This window comes from Erythranthe guttata, chromosome 5 (genome assembly GCF_056151865.1).
Source record: "Erythranthe guttata isolate IM_541 chromosome 5, IM_541, whole genome shotgun sequence".
NCBI classification, from domain to species: domain Eukaryota; kingdom Viridiplantae; phylum Streptophyta; class Magnoliopsida; order Lamiales; family Phrymaceae; genus Erythranthe; species Erythranthe guttata.
In genome coordinates, this window is record NC_142537.1 from 1283846 (window position 1) to 1305461 (window position 21616).

At 34.3% G+C, this 21616-nt stretch overlaps 5 protein-coding genes across 14 annotated transcripts; 3 read left to right on the forward strand and 2 right to left on the reverse strand.

The window, feature by feature from the left end:
• Window positions 1–222: 222 nt before the first annotated feature.
• Window positions 223–2890, reverse strand: LOC105974629 (cytochrome P450 CYP749A22). Its single transcript, XM_012999745.2, has 5 exons — window positions 2456–2890; window positions 2149–2372; window positions 1834–2066; window positions 1365–1728; window positions 223–908 (listed from the first exon to the last, which is right to left on the reverse strand). The coding sequence occupies exons 1-5, from the start codon at window positions 2739–2741 to the stop codon at window positions 480–482; spliced, it is 1536 nt and encodes a 511-aa protein (XP_012855199.1). The 5' UTR covers window positions 2742–2890; the 3' UTR covers window positions 223–479.
• An 806-nt stretch (window positions 2891–3696) lies between these two features.
• LOC105974611 (cytochrome P450 CYP749A22) lies at window positions 3697–7789 on the forward strand. Of its 3 annotated transcripts, none has more exons than XM_088818437.1 (6): window positions 3697–4165; window positions 4265–4488; window positions 5359–5591; window positions 6045–6423; window positions 7018–7459; window positions 7661–7789. In XM_088818437.1, the coding sequence occupies exons 1-5, from the start codon at window positions 3904–3906 to the stop codon at window positions 7444–7446; spliced, it is 1527 nt and encodes a 508-aa protein (XP_088674563.1). In that variant the 5' UTR covers window positions 3697–3903; the 3' UTR covers window positions 7447–7459; window positions 7661–7789. The 3 variants fall into 3 exon arrangements, with proteins under 3 accessions (XP_088674563.1, XP_088674562.1, XP_088674561.1); XM_088818436.1 differs by lacking the exon at window positions 7661–7789 and adding an exon at window positions 7602–7656; XM_088818435.1 differs by lacking the exon at window positions 7661–7789 and having other exon boundaries at window positions 7018–7616.
• Window positions 7790–10302: 2513 nt separating this feature from the next.
• LOC148770380 (cytochrome P450 CYP749A22-like) lies at window positions 10303–14320 on the forward strand. 5 transcript variants are annotated; one of them, XM_088818442.1, is made up of 6 exons: window positions 10303–10660; window positions 10758–10981; window positions 11808–12040; window positions 12482–12860; window positions 13446–13891; window positions 14018–14320. In XM_088818442.1, exons 1-5 carry the CDS (start codon window positions 10399–10401, stop codon window positions 13872–13874), a joined length of 1527 nt encoding a protein of 508 aa, XP_088674568.1. In that variant the 5' UTR covers window positions 10303–10398; the 3' UTR covers window positions 13875–13891; window positions 14018–14320. The 5 variants fall into 5 exon arrangements, with proteins under 5 accessions (XP_088674568.1, XP_088674566.1, XP_088674565.1 ...); XM_088818440.1 differs by having other exon boundaries at window positions 14032–14320; XM_088818439.1 differs by having other exon boundaries at window positions 13446–13887; window positions 14032–14320.
• A 680-nt stretch (window positions 14321–15000) lies between these two features.
• LOC105974676 (cytochrome P450 CYP749A22-like) lies at window positions 15001–17617 on the forward strand. Its single transcript, XM_012999801.2, has 5 exons — window positions 15001–15271; window positions 15366–15586; window positions 15854–16086; window positions 16203–16587; window positions 17189–17617. The coding sequence occupies exons 1-5, from the start codon at window positions 15001–15003 to the stop codon at window positions 17615–17617; spliced, it is 1539 nt and encodes a 512-aa protein (XP_012855255.2).
• Window positions 17146–21459, reverse strand: LOC105974675 (Chaperone DnaJ-domain superfamily protein). 4 transcript variants are annotated; one of them, XR_016031333.1, is made up of 6 exons: window positions 21178–21459; window positions 19251–20270; window positions 18486–18608; window positions 18231–18380; window positions 17795–18014; window positions 17146–17647 (listed from the first exon to the last, which is right to left on the reverse strand). XR_016031333.1 is itself a non-coding variant. In XM_012999797.2 (5 exons), the coding sequence occupies exons 2-5, from the start codon at window positions 20265–20267 to the stop codon at window positions 17877–17879; spliced, it is 1428 nt and encodes a 475-aa protein (XP_012855251.2). In that variant the 5' UTR covers window positions 20268–20273; window positions 21178–21459; the 3' UTR covers window positions 17764–17876. The 4 variants fall into 4 exon arrangements, 2 of the variants coding, with proteins under 2 accessions (XP_012855251.2, XP_012855252.2); XR_016031332.1 differs by having other exon boundaries at window positions 19251–20273; XM_012999797.2 differs by lacking the exon at window positions 17146–17647 and having other exon boundaries at window positions 17764–18014; window positions 19251–20273.
• Window positions 21460–21616: the final 157 nt, after the last annotated feature.

The window sequence follows — 21616 nt, forward strand, 5'->3', positions numbered from 1 at the left end:
TTACACCTGATAAAAAGTATGGGCTGATTTTGCACCATTGATATATACAAATTACATATGGATGTGTGTGTTGTTATATATAGATTAGTGGTGCATAATCACTCGATGTATTTCACCGGGTGCAGCATCTAAAAAAAATTGATATTACCACCAAGATTTCACTATTCTTCCACTTTGCATAATTTACCATTTAATTCATATTCCAAGAAAAAATAATTCAAATTGCATAACAAATATTGATTTAATTTACAATAATCTTGAGATTCCCCATTCTTTAGCATCATTTAACATTTAATTTCTACAATCAATAAAAATAGTGGAAATTGCAGAACAAACATTGATTTGATTTACATCAACCTTGACAAATATAGAAAACACATTACACACAAATTAAACCACACTTTGATCACCAAAACACATCACACACTTAAATAATCTTGAAACATTTATTCACAAGACTTAGATGCTTTTTCCTCTAATTAGATTCCTTTGAGGATGACTTGGACTCCGTTTTTCGGAGTAAGGATAAAAGCATCCGTCGGGTGATGCACGTAATTCGGTGACAACACAAACTCGTACTTTTGCAGAATCATCGTAAGCGCAATCTTCGCTTCATTGGTTGTGAAATTCAAACCTACACAAGTCCTCGGCCCTAAACCAAACGGCAGAAAGGCAGCACCGTTGTTGTTGGTCGCTTTAGCAACGCCCTCGGAGAATCTCTCCGGCCTGAAAAGATGAACATCTTTTCCCCATATTTTAGGGTTGTGGTGCAGTGCAAGAATCGATACGAAAATATTTATATTCGGAGGAATTATTAGTTCTCCGATTTTAGCCTCCTTTGCGACTTTCCTTGTCACGGTAAGAACCGGAGGGTACAAGCGCATACACTCGTTGATTATCATGTTCATCTGCACGGACATTTAACAAGATAATTATTACATCATATTCGACGAAAAATAGTATACAAAAGTTTACATGCAGTATAACTTTGCAAATGTAGTATTTTTTTCGGTTCTATTTTGCATAATTTTTTTATTTTATGACGCGCAAAAGTAATCTTGATGAATTTTACTTATATATGATGGAAAGTTAAAAATTATAAATTCGACGTCTAACTGAGAACTTTAATTATGTGAGAGACAAGTTTATAAACCAAGTCAGAGGAGTACTTGTAATTTTTAAGCGTCCATATAAATAAATTTCGGCGATTTTGTTAGCTAGCTACATCATTAAACAACCACTTAAATTCAAAGTTCGAGTGAAATATGACCATAAAATGCTAATTTTGCATAATTATTGCGTGTAAAATTGAAATAAGGACAACTAGAGGACTAAAAATTGCAATTTTTCGTAATAAAACTTACTATTTTCAATCTTGCAATCCCATCGGAATCGGGTTTATTGTCACCGAAAGTTCGTTTCACCTCATCTCTTGCTTTCTCTTGCCACTCCGTATTTAAAGCTAGAAGGAAAACGCACCACCCGAGTAAGCTCGTGGTCGTTAGATGTCCCGCCCCATAAACGGCCTTGATTTCATCGATCATTTGTTCGACCGTAATCCTCTTCTTCAAATCGGATTCATTACTAATTTTCACAAGCTGCCCAAGATAATCACTTCCAATATTCTCAACTAATTCACCCCTCTTCCTCGCAATTTCAAGAATCGAACTCTTGATCTTCTTCTCGAGTCTATCCGCTTCAATCTCATCGTCCGACTTCAATATCATGCTACCACCAAAAAAAAAAAAAAATTATATATTTGAAACATCAATAATTTTACTAGAAAATTTATGAAATATGGTATAATTAATTAACTAATTAATAATTAATTACCTTATACCAGGAACTTTGACTTTATATACATTTCTTACAGTTATTGCAGTTAAATTTGCCACCATCTCAAAAATATGTTTCCCTTCTAAATAACTACTTCCAAAGGCTGTCCTGGAAATCACCTCAGTTGTTAACAGACCAAATTCCTTAAACACATCAATTTCGATTCCTTCGTAATTCTTCCACTTTTCGAGCATTTTCGACACGCTGTAACTCATTTCCGGAACCATGCTCTACACGTGGAAATTAATTAAATTAAAAATTTCTCGATTATAATCATTATTTAAAAAAATAATAATAATAATAAAAAATTACTTTGAGACTCTCAGCATGGAAAGTGTGATTAGCTAGTTTCCGTATTTTCGCCCACTTTTCGCCCTCGTTCGTAATAAGTGCTTCGCCGAGCAGCTTCTTCGCGTAACCCTCCATTTCCATTTTCGGAAAAGCGCCTTCTCTGTTCATTAGTACCTCTTTTATAATCTCCGGCTCCGTAATGAACAGCTGGCATTGAGAACCATGCCATGTAACAAATTTTGTCCCTGTCCAAAAAAAAAAATTAAAATTCTGAAAAGGATCGATCAAGACGAAAAAAAAATTCAGAAAATTTCGAATATATATATACCGTAGGCCTTTGTCCAGGCGTAGACATGAGGTTGGATCCTCGGAAATATGTCGTGCGAAAAATTATCGATTGGTTTTGACATGGATTGGATTCTCATATTAGAGATTTCTTTGGTGTTTCCATGTGGGAATTTGTACGGTGGACCTTTGACTCCTTGTGAACTCATCGTCGTTTGTAATCGAATCGGATTCCGCCATATCTTATTCAAGAATCTGATCAGAGTGTGGAGTAAGTAGAGAAACAGAGTTGTTGAAGAAAGAAGAATGATTGTTCTAACTTCGGACATATTTCTTAGTAAAACAAATGTGAACTTGTTTTGTCAATTCTTTTGCTTTGTGTTTGTGAATGTTTTGTTAATGGCAAGGAGGAAGGGATGTTTTTTATTACAACTATAATACATGTAAGTCCAATATACACAAAATTTTAAAATTACTTGTTATTTAATACAGTGGTTAGTCAATTAACTAAAAAAAAATTGAATTTTTTTAATTTCGTATATTTTTTGGAATTAGTGGTATTGAAAAAAGTAGATTTTTTTCTTAAAGTGGAAAATAAATTTCAATCTGTTTGGAAATAATATTCGGGATTAGAATGGAAAATGGTTCAAATATCAGAAATTTCGGATTGAAATCGGGGAAATTGGAATTCCTTTTTTTGTTCACAATATTGTAAATGTAAGTTTAAGGAAAAAAATAGCATTATCAGGATTATATTTGAAAATTAAAATCTAATCGGAAATTAAAATTTCATATATATATTCCAATTCTGATTAAAAATTTGAAAAAAAAAAATTCAACAATTGAAGATCAGAAATTTTGAAATTTGGAATGATAACATTTTTCCAAAACTAAAAATCCTCCTTCCAAAGTCGAAGGAATTCAGATTCTTCGGGTGAAAATCGGAGAAATCGGATCAGAATTAATATTTTCAGAAAATTTCCAATTTTTTTGGAAGTGGAAAACTAATTCCAATCATATTCCAAAAAAAAAATCGGAAATTCATAAATTTGAATGAAAAGAAAACTGTGCCAAAATCGAAAATTATTCTGATCAGAATCGGCGCAATTCCAAAACAAAACACATAATAGTATTGCTATTTTAAGTGTAATTTTCAAAAAATAATCAAAATTTCCGAAAATCAAATTCGGATCGAAACCAAAATTTAATAAGTAAGACAAACCAAAAAAATAAAATAGAATCAAAACTTTAGAACTTGGAATTATACAATATTATTTCAAAATCGAAAATTTTCAGATCGAAATGGTTGAGAAATAGGGAATATCCAATCCAATTTCCACCCTCTAACCACTACTAACTTACTAAATGGAAGTGTCATTGATTACGTCACTAACTTGACAGAAGAAAATCATTACAAAAAAGAGTCAAAAAAGACAGACAGAAATATCTTCCTCTTCCTTATCAACCCAATCATTTCAAGCTTCCATAGCCATGGCTGCCCTCTTAGCAATCGTGCTGCTACTTCCCCTAATAGTTATAATAATCTTTCTTCACAAGCTATGGTGGGCCCCACTTCAATTCCAGCATCAAATGAAATCCCAAGGAATCAAAGGCCCTTCTTACAAGTTCATCCATGGCAGCACCAAAGAGATCATCACAATCAAGAATCAAACCACTAATACACCCATGGAGCTATCTCATGACATCTTTCCTAGGATTCAGCCTCACTTGTATTCTTGGACAAAATTATACGGTAATAAATAAATAAAAATAAAAATTAATTTTTTTTTTTACAAATATTTTTTATGGGTTCTTTTTTAAATTGATGTGTAATAAATATATATTGAATCAGGGAATAATTTGCTTTACTGGATTGGTGCTCAGCCTCATATACTTGTGACTGAGGCTGATTTGATTAAAGAAATATTTAGCAATAAAGAAGGTACATTTACAAAAACTAGAATTACAGGGTACTTGAAGAAATTATTGGGAGATGGAATTGTTTTCACAGAAGGTGAGAAATGGATTAAGCTTAGGAAATTGGCTAATCATGCTTTTCATGGGGAGTGCTTGAAGGTATTATTATTTTACTCTATTTTCAGTTTTGTTCGTTCGATTCGTAGCTTGGGGTGGAAATTGGACGAATCGGATTAGAATTAGCATTTTTGGGAAAATAAATGTTTTTTTTTTTTGGGAAAAGAAAATTGGAAATCCAACTTTTGGAAATTGAAATGAAAACCCTGGTTGTCAAATCTGGATTTTTTGGATCGAAATTAGTGAAATTCGAAAGTTCCAATTTTTTGTTAGCCTACAATTTGAAGAGTAAATTACGAAAACCCCCTTGAACTTAGGTTAAATAATAAAAAATACTTCCACCTATCTGTAAGAACCAAAATCCTCTTACAAAAATCCCCATCTGATGAGCTGTTGATCGAGTTTTTTAACATAAATTGTGTACAGTCTATTATACCTTATGTTAAGTAGGTGAAAAATAAAATTCTGAAATTTTGTAAAGTCTATTCCCTGGATTAAAAAGACAAAAACAAAATCCGTGAAAAATTACACTATTAGGGGTTGGTGTAAGACGAAAACAAACCTTAGGGGTTTTGGTAATTACGAATAGGTGGGGTGTTTTTTGTTATTTAGTCTAAGTTCAGGGAGATTTCGTAATTTACCATAATTTAAAATGGGCAATTATATTGATATTATAGGTGTAATTTTATGAATTATTTTCAGAAACTAAAATTGGATCAGAAATCGGAATCTCATATATATTCCAATTCCAATTAAAAAAAGTCGAAAAAGAATTGGAAAAGTAGAAAAAAATCGGAATTCGGAATGAAAACCATTGTTTCCAAAATTGGGAATTTAGTTTGTAACGGTTCCAATTTCCAACCATAGTAACATATATGTTCGTGTTTCTTGATTTTGTATCGGTTGTGGTAGGATATGTTACCATCAATGGTTGCAAGTGTGGAAGCTATGCTGGAGAAATTTAAGTGCCACGAGGGCAAAGAGATCGAAGTGTGCTCGGAATTTCGGCTTCTTACATCGGAAGTGATTTCCAGAACAGCTTTTGGGAGCAGTTATGTCGAAGGTAGAAAGATCTTCGATATGCTGACTAAGCTAGGTGTCTTAACATCCAGAAACTCTCACAAGATCCGATTTGCCGTCTTGCAGTATGTTCGTTTCTTGTATTTTTCTACATTTTTTCGATTGTGATTGTTTGCGAATGTTAGTTCAAATTTAGCAGCTAAAATTGTTGTTGTAATATCTTATGGGAAAAGTGCACTTTTTCGTCCCTCAAATTTACCTCGATTTCATATTTGGTCCTCTTGTTCACAAAAAAATAGATTTAGTCCTTCATGTTTCAATAATTTAACATTTTTTGTCATTTCTGTCAATTTATCGTTAGTCCGTCAGTTAAGACAGTAATTGACACATGCTTGATTCCGTTACTACTAACGGAAAATTGACGAAAATTACTGAAAGTGTTAAATTGTTGAAAATGAGGGACTAAATTTGTTTCTTGTGAACAAGGGGACCAGATGTGAAATCGAGGTAAACTTGAGGGACGAAAAGTGTAATTTTCCGCATATATGATATCTGAAGCTGCTTGGTTTAATTTGCAGAAAATTTGCAAAAACGAAGGATGAGATCGAAGCGGACAAAATCGAGAAGTCGCTTCACGATTCAATCATGGAAATGGTGAATAGGAGACAAGACGAAGTCAAAACAGGAAAATCGAACGATTTTGGGAGTGATTTTCTTGGATCACTTTTAAAAGCTCACCACAGTATTGATAAAAAGAATCGAATATCGGCATTGGAAATAATCGACGAGTGCAAGACTTTCTACTTTGCTGGGCAAGAAACTACTTACAGCTTGCTATCGTGGGCCGTGCTTCTTCTCGCGATCAACACTGATTGGCAAGAGAGAGCGAGAACCGAGGTGCTCGAATTGTTCGGTCGAGAAAATCCGGTTTCGGAAGGGATTTCAAGATTAAAGACTGTAAGCAAAATCATGCCAAAATATTGCAATTTCATTGAGTTTATTGCATTTAGTACCCCCAGTGTTATATCGAATTGCTAAAAAAGTCCCTTTATCATTGATATTAGCAAAAAAACCCTTATAATGCATTTTTTAGTACACAACCCCCTAAATAGTGAGTTTTTAGGAGTGGGTTTGCTAGAAAAAAAATGGATCATATGGTTTTTTTTTTGCTATTTAAATAACAAGGTGAGTTTTATAGCAATTAGAGAAAAAATTGGGTGTTAAATGCAATAAACCCCAATTTCTTTATATAAGTAAAATGGATTATTACACTCAGCACCCCTGTATTTACTCTAATTGTTCAAAAAAGTCCCTGTGTTATTTATTAATATTAGCAAAGCACCCTATAATGCAATTTTTTCAGCAAACTACCCCTAAAACCTCACCATTTAGGGGTCTGTGTGAAACAAAAAAATGCATTATAGGGGTTTCTTTTGCTTATATTAATAACTGAAGGACTTTTTCCGGGGGTATTAAATGCAATAAACTCTAATAAAATGTTACATTTTCAATATTTTCAAATAATTTATTTTTTTTCTCTCTAATATGTAGATGAGCATGATAATATACGAAACACTGCGACTATACAGTCCCGTAACTGCCATCACAAGAAGAACCGACAGCAAAGTCGGTTTAGGAAAATACGAATTTCCCGCTAATGTAAATCTGGTAATTCCACCTCTGTCCCTGCACCGAAATCCCGATATATGGGGGCAAGATTGTCATCTTTTCAACCCCGAGAGATTTGCCGAAGGGTTGGCTAAAGCGACCGGTGGCAACGCGACAGCCTTCCTCGGATTCGGCTACGGGCCTCGAATATGCGTGGGCCTTAACTTCGCTATTAACGAGGCGAAGATAGCACTTTCGATGATTCTTCAACGGTATAAGTTCACACTGTCGCCGAATTACGTCCACTCGCCTTACATAGTACTCACGGCTCAGCCTCAGCACGGTGTTAAGATCTTGCTGCAGCCATTGTAGACACGGAGAAAAAGTGAGTGAGTACTAAAACTATTTCACTTTCTACATAGGAAAAGATTATGAGTTGTGTAATAATATTTGGCATTTGAGATTTTATTTTACTTACCTACCAAAGTTTGAATCTTTGAACAAATATTTAAGGTTTCTTACTGCAGAACATGTTCCGATTATGGGTTTGATGAGAAGTGACCAAAGATTCGATTTTTTTTAGTATGGTTGTGGGAGGAAGTTGCCAATTTGAGAGTAGGACAACAAAAACGAAAAACATTTTTTAGCGACGATGAAAAGTTTATTAGTGACGAGATACAAAATGTTGTCACTTAAAGTAAGCTTTGTAAGCATTTTGTGATAGGTTTCAATATTGTTAGGTTTCAATATTGTCACAATAGGGTATCGCTTATTGAAAATATTATTATTAAATAATACATTTAAATAACAGCTTAAACTTTTAGTTGAGGTGCTCATTCAAATGAGCACCTCAACTAAAATTATCGATTGGTTTTGACATGGATTGGATTCTCATGTTAGAGATTTGTTTGGTGTTTCCATGTGGGAATTTGTATGGTGGACCTTTGACTCCTCGCGAACTCATCGTCGTTTGTAATCGAATCGGATTCCGCCATTTCTTATTCAAGAATCTGATCAGAGTATAGAGTAAGTAGAGAAACAGAGTAGTTGAAGAAACAAGAATGATTGTCCTAACTTCAGACATATTTCTAAGTAAAACAATATGAATTTGCTCTGTCATTTTTTTGCTTGTGTTTATGAAATTTTTATTAATTGCAAGGGGGGAGAGATCTTTTTATTACAACTACAAGACATGTACGTTCAATATACAACAACCAAAAAAATAAAATTATTAGAAATTTAATATCGTACACAAGAACCTAGATAAATTAATATACTCGGTAAATTAATAACATCGTTTGAATAATATATTTTTCCGGTTCCAACTCAAGGATAAATTAATAAAATTTGGTTGATCGTAAATGTATTAATTTGTTGAGGGGTGGGTAAAATTTATTTTAGTCCCTGAGCTTTGCAGCCAAAATCAAATTCATCCCTGTGTTTTTTATCTTGTTCAATATCATCCCTGAAACTCAATTTCACCGCCAAAATCAATTATTTTTCACAAAATGCCCAGATTACCTTGTGAAAACCTGGGAGATTAAAATGAAATTCAGCCCTAATGCTCTTTTTTGGTGAACACTACAACATAAAATTATATTTAATAATATTTCAAGATCTTAAAACTTATTTGCTCTCTCATTAATTCAAACAATATCTAAAATACACACAAATATTATTTTTATTTTTCAAATTCTTGTTGCAAATTAATTTTTCAAATCTTTAAACATAAATTAACTACTAAAGTACAAATTATTTCTTCTTAAAATACAAATCAAAATATATTATTTAAAGATTATTCTACTAAAGCATTTTTCAAAACTAAATAAAATCATACACTGAAATATTACAAAACATTGTTGCTTTAAAAAAAACATGTTTTAGTAACACTGCATTCTCGGTGTGTGAATTACCACATTAGACTATAACAACATTAGTTTGGTTCCATATGTTATTACAATTAATTTTATTGATGTTTTTATTTGTATATTTTTGGTTTAGGGAATTAGTCCCGCTATATTTTAACTTGAAGAAAAAAAAATTGATTATCGTTGAAAACTGGAAAATTTCATCCAATATTTAAAGGTGCTTAGTGCATCTTTGATATGCGGACTTTTCAATGTTTTGCAAAGAATAAATCCTATATTGAGGGTTAATAAATGTGGTTTAGGAAAAATAAAATTTTACACGAGAAATTTACAAAATCGAAAAATAATTATCAATTTCCAACAAAAAATATTACTCTTTCCTTTTCATAATATCTGTCGATTTGGAGAATTTTTTCTGTTCCATATTATCTGTCACTTTAAATTTCCAACACTTCATTAATTACTTAATTTCCAATTTATACCCTTATTAACTTTTTCAAATACTATTTTTAACTAAGTCAAGGTTATTTTAGTCTAAAAGCATATATTTTCTTAACATCAAGACACATTTAATGAAATTCTTAATTTTCGTGCAAAGCTAAAAAACGACAATTAAAACGAAACGGAGGGAGTAGCAACAAATTTGACATGAAAAGAAATAGAGTTAATTTTGGGAGAAAAAATGAATTTTAGCTGTGAAATTATGTTCTAGGGATGACATTGAACCCAACTAAAACCACAGGGATGGACTAAAATGAATTTTACCCGTTGAGGTGTAAGTGTCATTAGTCAAAATTTTGAATAATTTAGAGGTACTTGTGTGCAAGAAAAGGCCCCCACCTATTTTAATTGTAATAGAAACTCCATTAGGCACTAGTCTTAATTGTGCTAGTACTTATGTTAGGTGGATTTATTTAGTGTCCCAAACTACTACATTCAATATGTGTAAATTGTCCTGTACGGATGGTGCAGTGGTTGGAAAAAATAAATTTGTGTCAATTGAATGAATCTCATTGACAATGATCACTGGGTCAAGCTTGTCACACATACAAATATTAATATTAATATTAATACTCATACTGATACAAATACAAAATCAGATATTGATATTGATATTGATACATATACTGATATTGATTATGGTATCGATACTGTACTGATACTGATACTAATTGCGATATCGATATTGATACTAATACTAATATTAATATCAATACCAATATTGATATTAATATCAATACGAATAATAGTGATACTTGTACTAATACTAATAGTTGGGCTAAATACCTAACACGCAAGTACACGTATCGCAAACAAGTAGTAAAAGTGGACTCGTAAGAGTCGGATGTCGATCCTACAGGGAGAATACTCAAATTATCTAGAAGAAAAAAAAGGACACAAACTCTTATAATATTTGTCTTCCTTATCAACTAAACCGTTTCAATCTTCCATAGCCATGGTTGCCCTTTTAGCAATGTTCGCTGTTTCCTTCGTCCTGCTGCTAATAATCTTCCTTCACAAGCAATGGTGGGCCCCACTTCGAGTTCAACAGTTGATGGAATCCCAAGGAATCAAAGGTCCTTCTTACAAGTTCATCCATGGCAGCACCAAAGAGATCATCACAATCAACAACCAAACCAGTGACACACCCATGGAGCTGTCTCATGACATCTTTCCTAGGATTCAGCCTCACTTTTATTCTTGGACAAAATTATACGGTAATAAAAAAAATTATTATTATTATTTTTTTTTTACAAATATTTTTTATGGGTTCTTTTTTAAATTGACGTGTATGTAATAAATATGTTGAATCAGGGAATAATTTGCTTTACTGGATTGGTGCTCAGCCGCATATACTTGTGACTGAGGCTGATTTGATTAAAGAAATACTTAGGAATAAAGAAGGTACATTTACAAAAACAAGAACTACAGGTTACTTGAAGAAATTGTTGGGAGATGGAATTGTTTTGACAGAAGGTGAGAAATGGATTAAGCTTAGGAAATTGGCTAATCATGCTTTTCATGGGGAGTGCTTGAAGGTATTATTTTACTCTATTTTCAGTTTTGTTCGATAGATCGTAGCTTGGGGTTGAAATCGGACGAATCGGATCTGAATTAGCATTTTTGGGAGAAAAAAAAAAATCGGAAATCAGACTTTTGGAAATTGAAATGAAAAACCCTGGTTCTGAAATCGGGATTTTTCGGATTGAAATTAGTGAAATTCGAAAGTTCCATTTTTTGTTAGCCTCTAATTTAAAGGGTAAATTACGAAAAACACCCTGAACTTAGGCTAAATAATGAAAAATACCTCCACCTATCTGTAATAATCCAAATCCCCCTATGATTAACAGTTGATCGAGTTTTTTTTAACATCAATTGTGTATAGTTTATTATACCTTATGTTAAATAGGTGCGAAATAAAAATAAAATCTGAAATTCTGTACAATCTATTCCTTGGAATAAAAAAAAAAAAACCGTTAAACTCACATTGTAAGGGGTGAAGGAAACAAACCTCAGGGATTTTTTGGTAATTACGAATAGGTGGGATGTTTTTCGTTATTTAGTCTAAATTCAGGGGGTTTCATAATTTACCCTAAATTAAAATGCGCAATTATATTGATATTATAGGTGTAATTTTATGAATTATTTTCAGAAACTAAAATCGGATCAGAGATCGGAATCTCGTACACACTCCAATTCCGATTCAAAAACAAAATCGATAAAATCTGAAATCAAAATTTTCTTAATTCGGAATGAAAACCATTGTTTCCAAAATTGGGATTTTTTTTTGTAACGGTTCCAATTTCCAACCGTAGTAATGTATATATATGTTAGTGTTTCTTGATTTCGTATCGGTTGTGGTAGGATATGTTTCCATCAATGGTTGCAAGTGTGGAAGCTATGCTGGAGAAATTTAAGTGGCACGAGGGCAAAGAGATCGAAGTGTGCTCCGAATTTAGATTTCTTACATCGGAAGTGATTTCCAGGACAGCTTTTGGGAGCAGTTATGTCGAAGGTAGAAAGATCTTCGATATGCTGACTAAGCTAGGCGTCTTAACGTCCAGAAATTCTCACAAGATCCGATTTGCCGTCTTGCAGTATGTTCGTTTCTTGTATTTTTCTACATTTTTTCGATTGTGATTGTTTGCGAATGTTAGTTCAAATTTAGCAGCTAAAATTGTTGTTGTAATATTTTATCACTTTTGGTCCATCAAGTTTATCTCGATTTCACATTTGGTCCCCTTGTTCACAAAAAATAGATTTAGTTCCTCATGTTTCAATAATTTAACATTTTTTGTCTTTTCTGTCAGTTTACCGTTAGTCCATCAGTTAAGGCAGTAATGGACACATGCTTGATTCCGTTACTACTAACGGAAAATTGACGGAAATTACTGAAAGTGTTAAATTGTTGAAAATGAGGGACTAAATTTGTTTCTTGTGAACAAGTGGACCAAATGTGAAATCGAGGTAAACTTGAGGGACGAAAAGTGTAATTTTCCGCATATATGATATTTGAAGCTGCTTGGTTTAATTTGCAGAAAATTTGCAAGAACAAAGGATGAGATTGAAGCGGACAAAATCGAGAAGTCGCTTCAGGATTCAATCGTGGAAATGGTGAATAGGAGACAAGACGAAGTGAAAACAGGAAAATCGAAAGATTTTGGGAGTGATTTTCTTGGATCACTTTTAAAAGCTCACCATAATATTGATAAAAAGAATCAACTTTCGGCATTGGAAATAATCGACGAGTGCAAGACTTTCTACTTTGCTGGGCAAGAAACGACTTACAGCTTGCTATCGTGGGCCGTGCTTCTTCTCGCAATCAACACTGATTGGCAAGAGAGAGCGAGAAACGAGGTGCTCGAATTATTCGGTCGAGAAAATCCGGTTTCGGAAGGGATTTCAAGATTAAAGACTGTAAGCAAAATCATGCCAAAATATTGCAATTTCATTGAGTTTATTGCATTAGTACCCCCTGTGTTATATTGAATTGCTAAAAAAGTCCCTTTATTATTGATATTAGCACAAAAAACCCTTATAATGCATTTTTTAGCACACAACCCCCTACATAGTGAGTTTTTAGGGGTGGGTTTGCTAGAAAAAATTGAATCATGTGGGTTTTTTTGCTATTAAAATAACACAGGGAGTTTTATAGCAATTAGAGGAAAAAAGGGTGTTAAATGCAATAAACCCCGATTTCATTATATAAGTAAAAGGGATTATTACACTCCGCACCCCTGTATTTACTCTAATTGTTAAAAAAAGTCCCTGTGTTATTAAATATTAGCAAAACACCCCATAATGCAACTTTTTCAGCAAACTACCCCTAAAACCTCACCATTTAGGGGTCTGTGTGAAACAAAAAATGCATTATAGGGGTTTCTTTTGCTTATATTAATAACTGAAGGACTTTTTTCGGGGATATTAAATGCAATAAACTCTAATGAAATGCTACGTCTTCAAAATTTTCAAATAATTTATTTTTCTCTCTCTAATATGTAGATGAGCATGATAATATACGAAACGCTGCGGCTATACAGTCCCGTGATTGCTATCACAAGAAGAACCGACAGCAAAGTCGGTTTAGGAAAATACGAATTTCCCGCTAATGTAAATCTGGTAATTCCACCTCTGTCCCTGCACCGAAATCCCGATATATGGGGACAAGATTGTCAACTTTTCAACCCGGACAGATTTGCCGAAGGGTTGGCTAAAGCGACCGGTGGCAACGCGACAGCCTTCCTCGGATTCGGTTACGGGCCTCGAATATGCTTGGGCCTTAACTTCGCTAGTAACGAGGCGAAGATAGCACTTTCGATGATTCTTCAACGGTATAAGTTCACACTGTCGCCGAATTACGTCCACTCGCCTTACATAGTACTCACGGCTCAGCCTCAGCACGGTGTTAAGATCTTGCTGCAGCCATTGTAGACACGGAGAAAAAGTGAGTGAGTACTAAAACTATTTCACTTTCTACATTGGAAAAGATTATGAGTTGTTGTGTAATAATATTTGGCATTTGATATTTTATTTACTAACCTACCAAAGTTTGAATCTTTAAACAAATATTTAAGGTTTCTTACTGCAGAATATGTTCCGATTATGGGTTTGATGAGAAGTGAACAAAGATTCGATTTGAGAGAGGACGAAACAAAAATAAAGAACGATTTAGCGACAACGAAAAGTCTATTAGTGACGGACGATATATAAAATGTTTTCACTTAATGTAAGCTTTGTAAGCATTTTGTGATAGGTTTAAATATTGTCGCAATCGGGTATCGCTTATTGGAGATATTAATATTAAATAAATAATAATACATTTTAATAACTGCTTAAACTTTTAACTGTGGTGGTTATTCAATATGGTATTAGAGTCAGCTCAGTCAGGCTAAATGCTGTCCTAAGTTTGTGTTCGAATGTGTAAGGCTTTAAATGTAAATCGTTTGCATTCAACATCGCTAATACCAATATTTCTTGTAGTCATGGATTTTGGAACAACAATTTGCATATCCATATTTTTTTCTAGATCAAGACTATAGTCTCCGATCCCATTTTAATTTTCGAAAATAATTCCGAATATTTTAAATTTTTGTTCTTTCTAAGTTGATTCTCAAGAAACAGAGCTTATTAGTAATTTCTAGAGATTTGTTATTTTGTTTTAATAATATGGATTCAAATCATGTCTTTCTCTTACATATCAACTTTGTAAGATCATTTAACTTATTCTTTTATGTTTTTTCTATAGAAGAATTTGCTTGAAGCCAAAACAACATTATTCAGGACGGTTGATACTAATTTAATAAACTAATTTTTCTCGTGTTGATTATATATTAATTGTTTTAGCTGGCCAATGTTACAAAACACAAGAAAAAAAAAGGGCATCAAATCGATCGAAAAAGTCACCGAAAAACACCAAAAACATCGAAATCATTTACATAAAATAAGAGTTATACGGTCTTTATTTTACAAGCTATTGATTCTCAACGTGCATAAATTCACCGGAAAGTTTTGGTTTTTCTTCTTTAAAACTGTACACACAGAAAATCAAACGAAGAAAATGTCGATCGGTTTTCTTGTTTTCGGCCTTGCAATTCTTTACTTTTTCTCACTTTTGGCGAAGTTTCTCCACCGAGTATGGTGGGCCCCACTGCGCACGCAGTACGCAATGGAACTTCAAGGCATTAAAGGCCCTTCTTACAAGTTCGTACGTGGCAACACAGTCGAAATCTCGAGTATGAAGTCGAATTCCATGCGAGGAAACATGGAACTGAACCATGACATATTTTCAAGAACCATGCCTCACTTTTATACGTGGATTAATATTTACGGTAATTTTTTTTTTTCAATGTAATAGTACTTATTATTCGGTGTTGCTTCTACCATTGGCTTACTCGACACTCGTTTATCAAAAAAAAAAAACAGGAAAAGTATTCTATTTTTGGAACGGGGAGAAAGCCGAATTAGTTATTACAGAACCGGAGCTTGTTAAGGAAGTACTAAACAAGAGTGAATCATATTCAAGAACCGACGCAGACAAATATATGAGAAAGATCATCGGAGATGGTATTGTAGCAAGTGAAGGTGAAAAATGGGTCAAATTACGGAAACTCGCCAATCAAGCCTTCCACGCTGAAAATTTGAAGGTAAATCGAACTAAATTACCCGAGATACAAAGAACCAAAAATGAGTGCATTTATGACATTTAGTACCCCTGTATTATATTGAATTGCTAAAAAAACTCTCCGTTTATATTAGCTAAACCCCCCCCCCCCCCCCCCCCCCCCCCCAATGCATTTTTTAGGAGTAGTTTGCTAGAAAATAGTTTTTAGGGGGTAGTTTGTTATTAAAAATAAAACTTCGGATAGTATCGTTTTGCGAAGGCCTCCATATATGATGCATTATATATGCAGAATATGGTACCGGCAATGGTAGAAAGCGTGGAAATGATGATGAAGAAATGGCGAGAGGAGAAAACGAGGGAAGTGGATATTAGCAAAGAGTTCACGTTTATGACATCCGAAATGATATCGAAAACGGCATTCGGGAGCAGTTATTCGCAAGGGGAGAAGGTTTTCAGTATGTTGAGACAGTTGTCAATCATTACCGGCAGAAATGCATACAAGACTAAGATCCCTGTAATAAGGTAACGCGGTCGATCACGCACATATACATGTTGATGTGCGTAAAAGTGATAGTTTTTTTTCTAAATTAAAAAGAAACAAAAAACGGATACAGAATAGTGACGATTTCTTTATGCAGTGATCTTTTCAAGAATAGTGACGATAGAGAATCGGACAAAATGGAGAAGGAAATTCAAGATTTTTTCCTGCGGATTTTGGATCAAAGGAAAAAAGAGACAACGAGAGAAGCACATGAAAAACATGGTTTTGGCGATGATTATCTCGGGTCCCTTTTGAGGGCGAATCACGATCCCGTTGAAAAAAAGAGAATCTCCGTTCAAGAAATAATAGACGAATGCAAGACATTTTACAGTGCTGGACATGCAACCACGTCCACTTTACTCTCGTGGACCGCTCTTCTTCTTGCTATCGACTCCGAATGGCAAGAAAAGGCCCGCCAAGAGGTGCTCGAAGTATTCGGGCCCCACAATCCAAATTCCGAGGGCCTTACAAAACTCAAAACGGTAATCCGATTCTAATGAACTTGATTATATATTATGATAACAAAAATAACTCAGCTTGCAATTTGAGGAAGACTGTGCTGAATGACCACTTCATCTAAAAGTTTTAAACTGATGTTGATCAGGTGAATCGTTTTACGGTCCCTTACCAACTTTACTATAATTCGGGGTAGAACTTGGAACGAAATTTTTAAATACCGTAGATATTGATCCGAAAATTTTCGATTTTGGAATGATGTTTTTCATTCTGAATTCTGATTTCTGATTTTCCAATTTTTTTTTTCCGGAAAATAATTAAAATACATATATCATATTCCAATTTCCAATCCGATTTTAATTTTTCGTGTATATTTTTTAAAATCGCATTTTTTCCCGAAAACTACACTTATTTATATTATAGGTGCCAACAAAAATGAAAATTCCGAATTCCACAGATTCATATTCAAAAAATTCCGATTTTGGGACCAAGTTTTTTCCGAAATTCTGATTTCCGATTTTCTCTATTATAATTGAAATTAGTTTCTCTTTTGAAAAAAAATAAATTTAATTTCCACCCCTAAATTTATAACATAACTCCTCTGCAATTATCTGGTTTTGATTACAGATGAGCATGATCATAAACGAATCCCTTCGACTATACCCTCCGGTCCCAATCAACGAAAGGAAAACCACCAAGACATCCAAATTAGGGAATCTAATCATCCCGCCAAACACAAAAATCAACATGCCAATCCTAGCCCTACATCACGACCCCGCAATTTGGGGCGACGACGCACATCTATTCAAACCCGAAAGGTTCTCTAAAGGGATCGCCGAAGCCACCAAGAATATTCCGGCTGCATTCTCGCCGTTCGGGCTCGGGCCCCGCACGTGCGTCGGCATGAGCTTCGCCACCAACGAGGCGAAGATCGCACTGTGTATGATTCTGCAGCGCTATAAAATCACACTGTCTCCCAATTACGTGCACTCGCCCGTTCAAATCATGAGCCTTCGCCCACAGCACGGCGTTAAAGTCGTCTTGCACGCGCTTTGATAGTAATGTGATTTCCCTTTTGTTGTTTGTCTGAATAATGTAATATACATTTGATTGTCATATATTTGCCACAAATTAAATGACAAACGAAATAAAAATAATAAATTTTGAAGGAATTTAATATATTAAAGAAAAAACCCGAGCAATAAATAAAAAAATCGAATTTCTTTCACGAACATTGATGTTTATCTACCCTGTGAGAAGCAGGATTGACAATCATGTATGTTTTTACAGCTGCACAAAAATGTTTTGGTGAGTGTTATAAAGATGAAAATTTCTCTTTCAAACGATTAATAAGTTTAAATTTCTCCTCCGCTTCAACTTGCTGACGAATATCGGATTTCGAGGCTCTATCGGGGTGAAACGTCAGTAATGCCCTTTTGTACGCTGTTTGTACCTGCATCCAATAACATAAAATAAGACCTAATTATTAAATAAACCATGACTTATCTCACCAACCAAACGCTGCTAAAGTTTTGTTCTATAATCTTTTATCGGCTTAATTTGTTTACTTTTCACACCATTTTTTCTTTTTGTAGAAATAGTAATAAACTTTTATTTCAAGAAAAAATAATTAAATTACTCTCCCATAAATAAAGAAAGTGTAGCATACCTCTTGTGGCAGTGGATTTGGCCAACCACCGACATTTATTCCCAACGAATGCAATAGAAAAGCCATACTGTAACATGTAGTTTCAAGAATACTGAGCTCCTTCCTAACTTGGGTTCGTATTATCTCCTTCATGTTCATATTTTCCTCATCCTAAAAAATATAATATTTAAATAGCATTCTCGTAAGAAAAACTCAACCTATATCTACTGAAATTACCTTCAAAAAAATAACAGAGAGTAAAATCGAAAAACGGACCTTCTTTTGAATACTCCTCATTTCCTCTACACGCTCCTTCTGCCTTCTTTCCATATCTAACAAACGCATGCTCTCAGCTTTTAATCTCTTCCGCATCCGCTTCTGATGTTGTGCTTCTTCAGCCTATACAAATAAAAGAAACGCAAGCAAATTATATTCCGGATATCTTTAGAGTGAAATAAGATCATCACGAGATAGCACAAGATAGTAGATGATATCATGTTAGTTACTAAAGGAAATGACAACCATGAAAAAAGCAATAACATGTTAATGGTAGAATGTCGATCAAGATGGAACTGCAAATTAAACTGAAAACGAGTATTTGAAAACATAAAAGAACTCGAATATCTCTCGCGGTGTTTTTTACCGAAACCGAAACCCTAAACCCTAAACCCTTAAAAAAAAGGGACTGAAGCCTAAAACCCTGAAACCGAAACCCTGAACACTGAAAACCGAAACCCTGGAAGTATATAAACTAAAGTTTCCTCTGAATCAAGGGGAAAGAAAAATAAACAGAGTTCATATCATTCTTTCTTGTTATCGCAAAACGTTGGAAATTCGCCAATCGCAGTCACCACACAGAGCACAATTGATCTCAGATAAGCACTATTAGTTACAACTGAAACCTTGCATTTTTGAACCCCTTAAACTTAACATGCAGATTTCCTCTGTTTCTTGAAAAAGAACGGATCAAACACAACATGAATGAAAACAAAGCCAAATGCTGAAGAAAAAAGGAATAGGAAAACAGTGAAGATTGCAAACCTGGATTTGAAGAGCTTGTTGCCTCGATGCCCACTCTACCTCTATTGCCCTTTTGTATTCATCAGTTTCCTTAAACTTTTCTCGTTCATTAAATATACAAGTCTCAACAAATGGCAAAGTGTCTTCATTTTGGCTATCGTTATCCTCCCCCTGTTTACTAGGTGTGGATTTGCCATACGACTTGAGATTTGGTTGACCGGGTTGCACTTCGGAAGTTTCCTTAGTTGACTGTTCCTTGAAAGCAGAATTCCATGAAGCTTGTTCTTCCGCCGTTTGCTCAACGTGACTGCTCGAAATTCCTGGCTCACAATTCGGTATATCAAAATCATCTGCTGATCTAAACGGAGATGAAGCATCATTTGTTTCAATATTTTGGTGGTGGTCGTCGATAATATGTGCGGTACTATCACGATCCTTAACATCCGAATGACCACTGGGAATATTTTTTCTTCTCCTGGTGAAAGCTTTCTCCCACATCTGTTGAAGTTCGGTAGAATCTTCCACTAACACACAGTCAGGAATATCATTATCCGACGACTCGCTTTCCGCGTCGGCATCTAAACCATAGCAGTTTCTTGTGACAGCTTTCCCAGAATAGGTCCGTTTGCATTTCGATAACCTAACGGGAGTTGCATTATCTTGAGCAAATCTAGAATCTGCAGAGTTCTTACAAGATTCTCTATTAGAAGAAGTGCCTGCAGCAAAATCGACATTGTTCACACCATCAGAATGGTTACTGTCAGTGGCCTCATCTTCATCATCATCATCATCATCATCATCATCAATGTATATTATATTCCTAATCGAACACCTCTTGTCTTTATTAAGGATGCTCGAACCTTGACTTTTCTTCGGCAAAGATTCAGGAACGTCGATGAAAATAACATTGTCGAAATTTTCAGAATCGCCATCTATCAGAATAACATGATCAGCTTCCTCGTTATTCCTGCACCTTCTCAATGTTTTCTCCGTTGAACGGGGTCTGCCACGTGATTTACCCAAGGTCATTCCCCTCATTTGCTACTGTACGAAAAACAAGATGTTAGCTTTGCATTGACAGGAAATGCCAAGAAACACCATATTCAAGATAATCAAGAAAAATATGAAGCTACAACCAAGTTTACTTTCTTTACGGAACACTCATGACAAGGAAAGAATGGAGTGTTTGATGCATATTTCTATGCACGTCTTTCCACGAATGATAGAAATTCACATCATGGCATATTTCTATGCAGTTCTATCAAAAAGGGATTAAGTTATTTCGGAAAATATATTCAACCAACACTAATCTTCCGAGAATTTGTGCTACTTTATAATGCATATAAAACTAAGCCTTTGTTTATATGAATTACATTACTTCATTTAAATTTGAATAGAAATTAAATCAAAATAGCAGTGGAAATAAAAAGATCAATGAAAAGGAAAACCCATTTCAAGATTAATATCGAACTCAATAAGAAATTCAAAAATAGCTTAAAATTGTGTTATTCAGTCACCGCAACCCAAACACACAATCCAAAAACTTACCCAGAAAACCCACAAATGCAAAATCGATTCTCTTCTTGCAAAGAGAGAGTTTGCAACTAAACTACATAAGATTACAGCATATTTGGGCACAACTTATAATCCAATAAAGGATTGAATTGCTCAGCACGTTCATGAAATACACACTATTATTGCCAAATAAGGAATAAAAACTTACACTACTAGATCACCAAATACGATAGTAAAGCTGCCCACAAAAATTAAAACCCTAATCAGAAACCAGAACTAACTAATCGGCAAAACCCCAATCATATCAACGGGCGAATTAAAAAGATCATGAACCCTAATTCAAATTGCGAAATCCGTTACGAAGAACAAAAAAGGGCAGAAAATCCAATTACAATCTCAAAAAATAAAAATTGAAATTTGAAAAAATAAATACCTGACCAAAGAGATAAGGGGCTCAGAAGAATCAGCGATGAGGAATCTACATATAAGAATTACACGATAGAGAGAGAGAGAAAGAGGAATAATTGAGAACTGCTCAACGGGAATTGAAATTTGAAGAAAGGGGGGTTTTGAATTGAAGAGAACTTAGCACGGAGTGACGTGAGAAAATTTTGACTGGCGTGGACAATTTGCCTTTAGGTACGAGGGTTGGTCTGGAGAAAGTAAAAAACGGTGTGGCGATAGTCGTAATTCTGACTTGGTTCAACTTCCACGCAATTCACGAGGATTTTTGGGTCTTATTATATAGGCATTAATTTGTCTCACCTTCCTTTTATTTTGTTTTTACTTTTCTTTCTAATAAATTACCTGTCATATTACTGGAATTTTGGAAAAGTAAATTACTTATATCACTATTGGAATTACGTATGTAT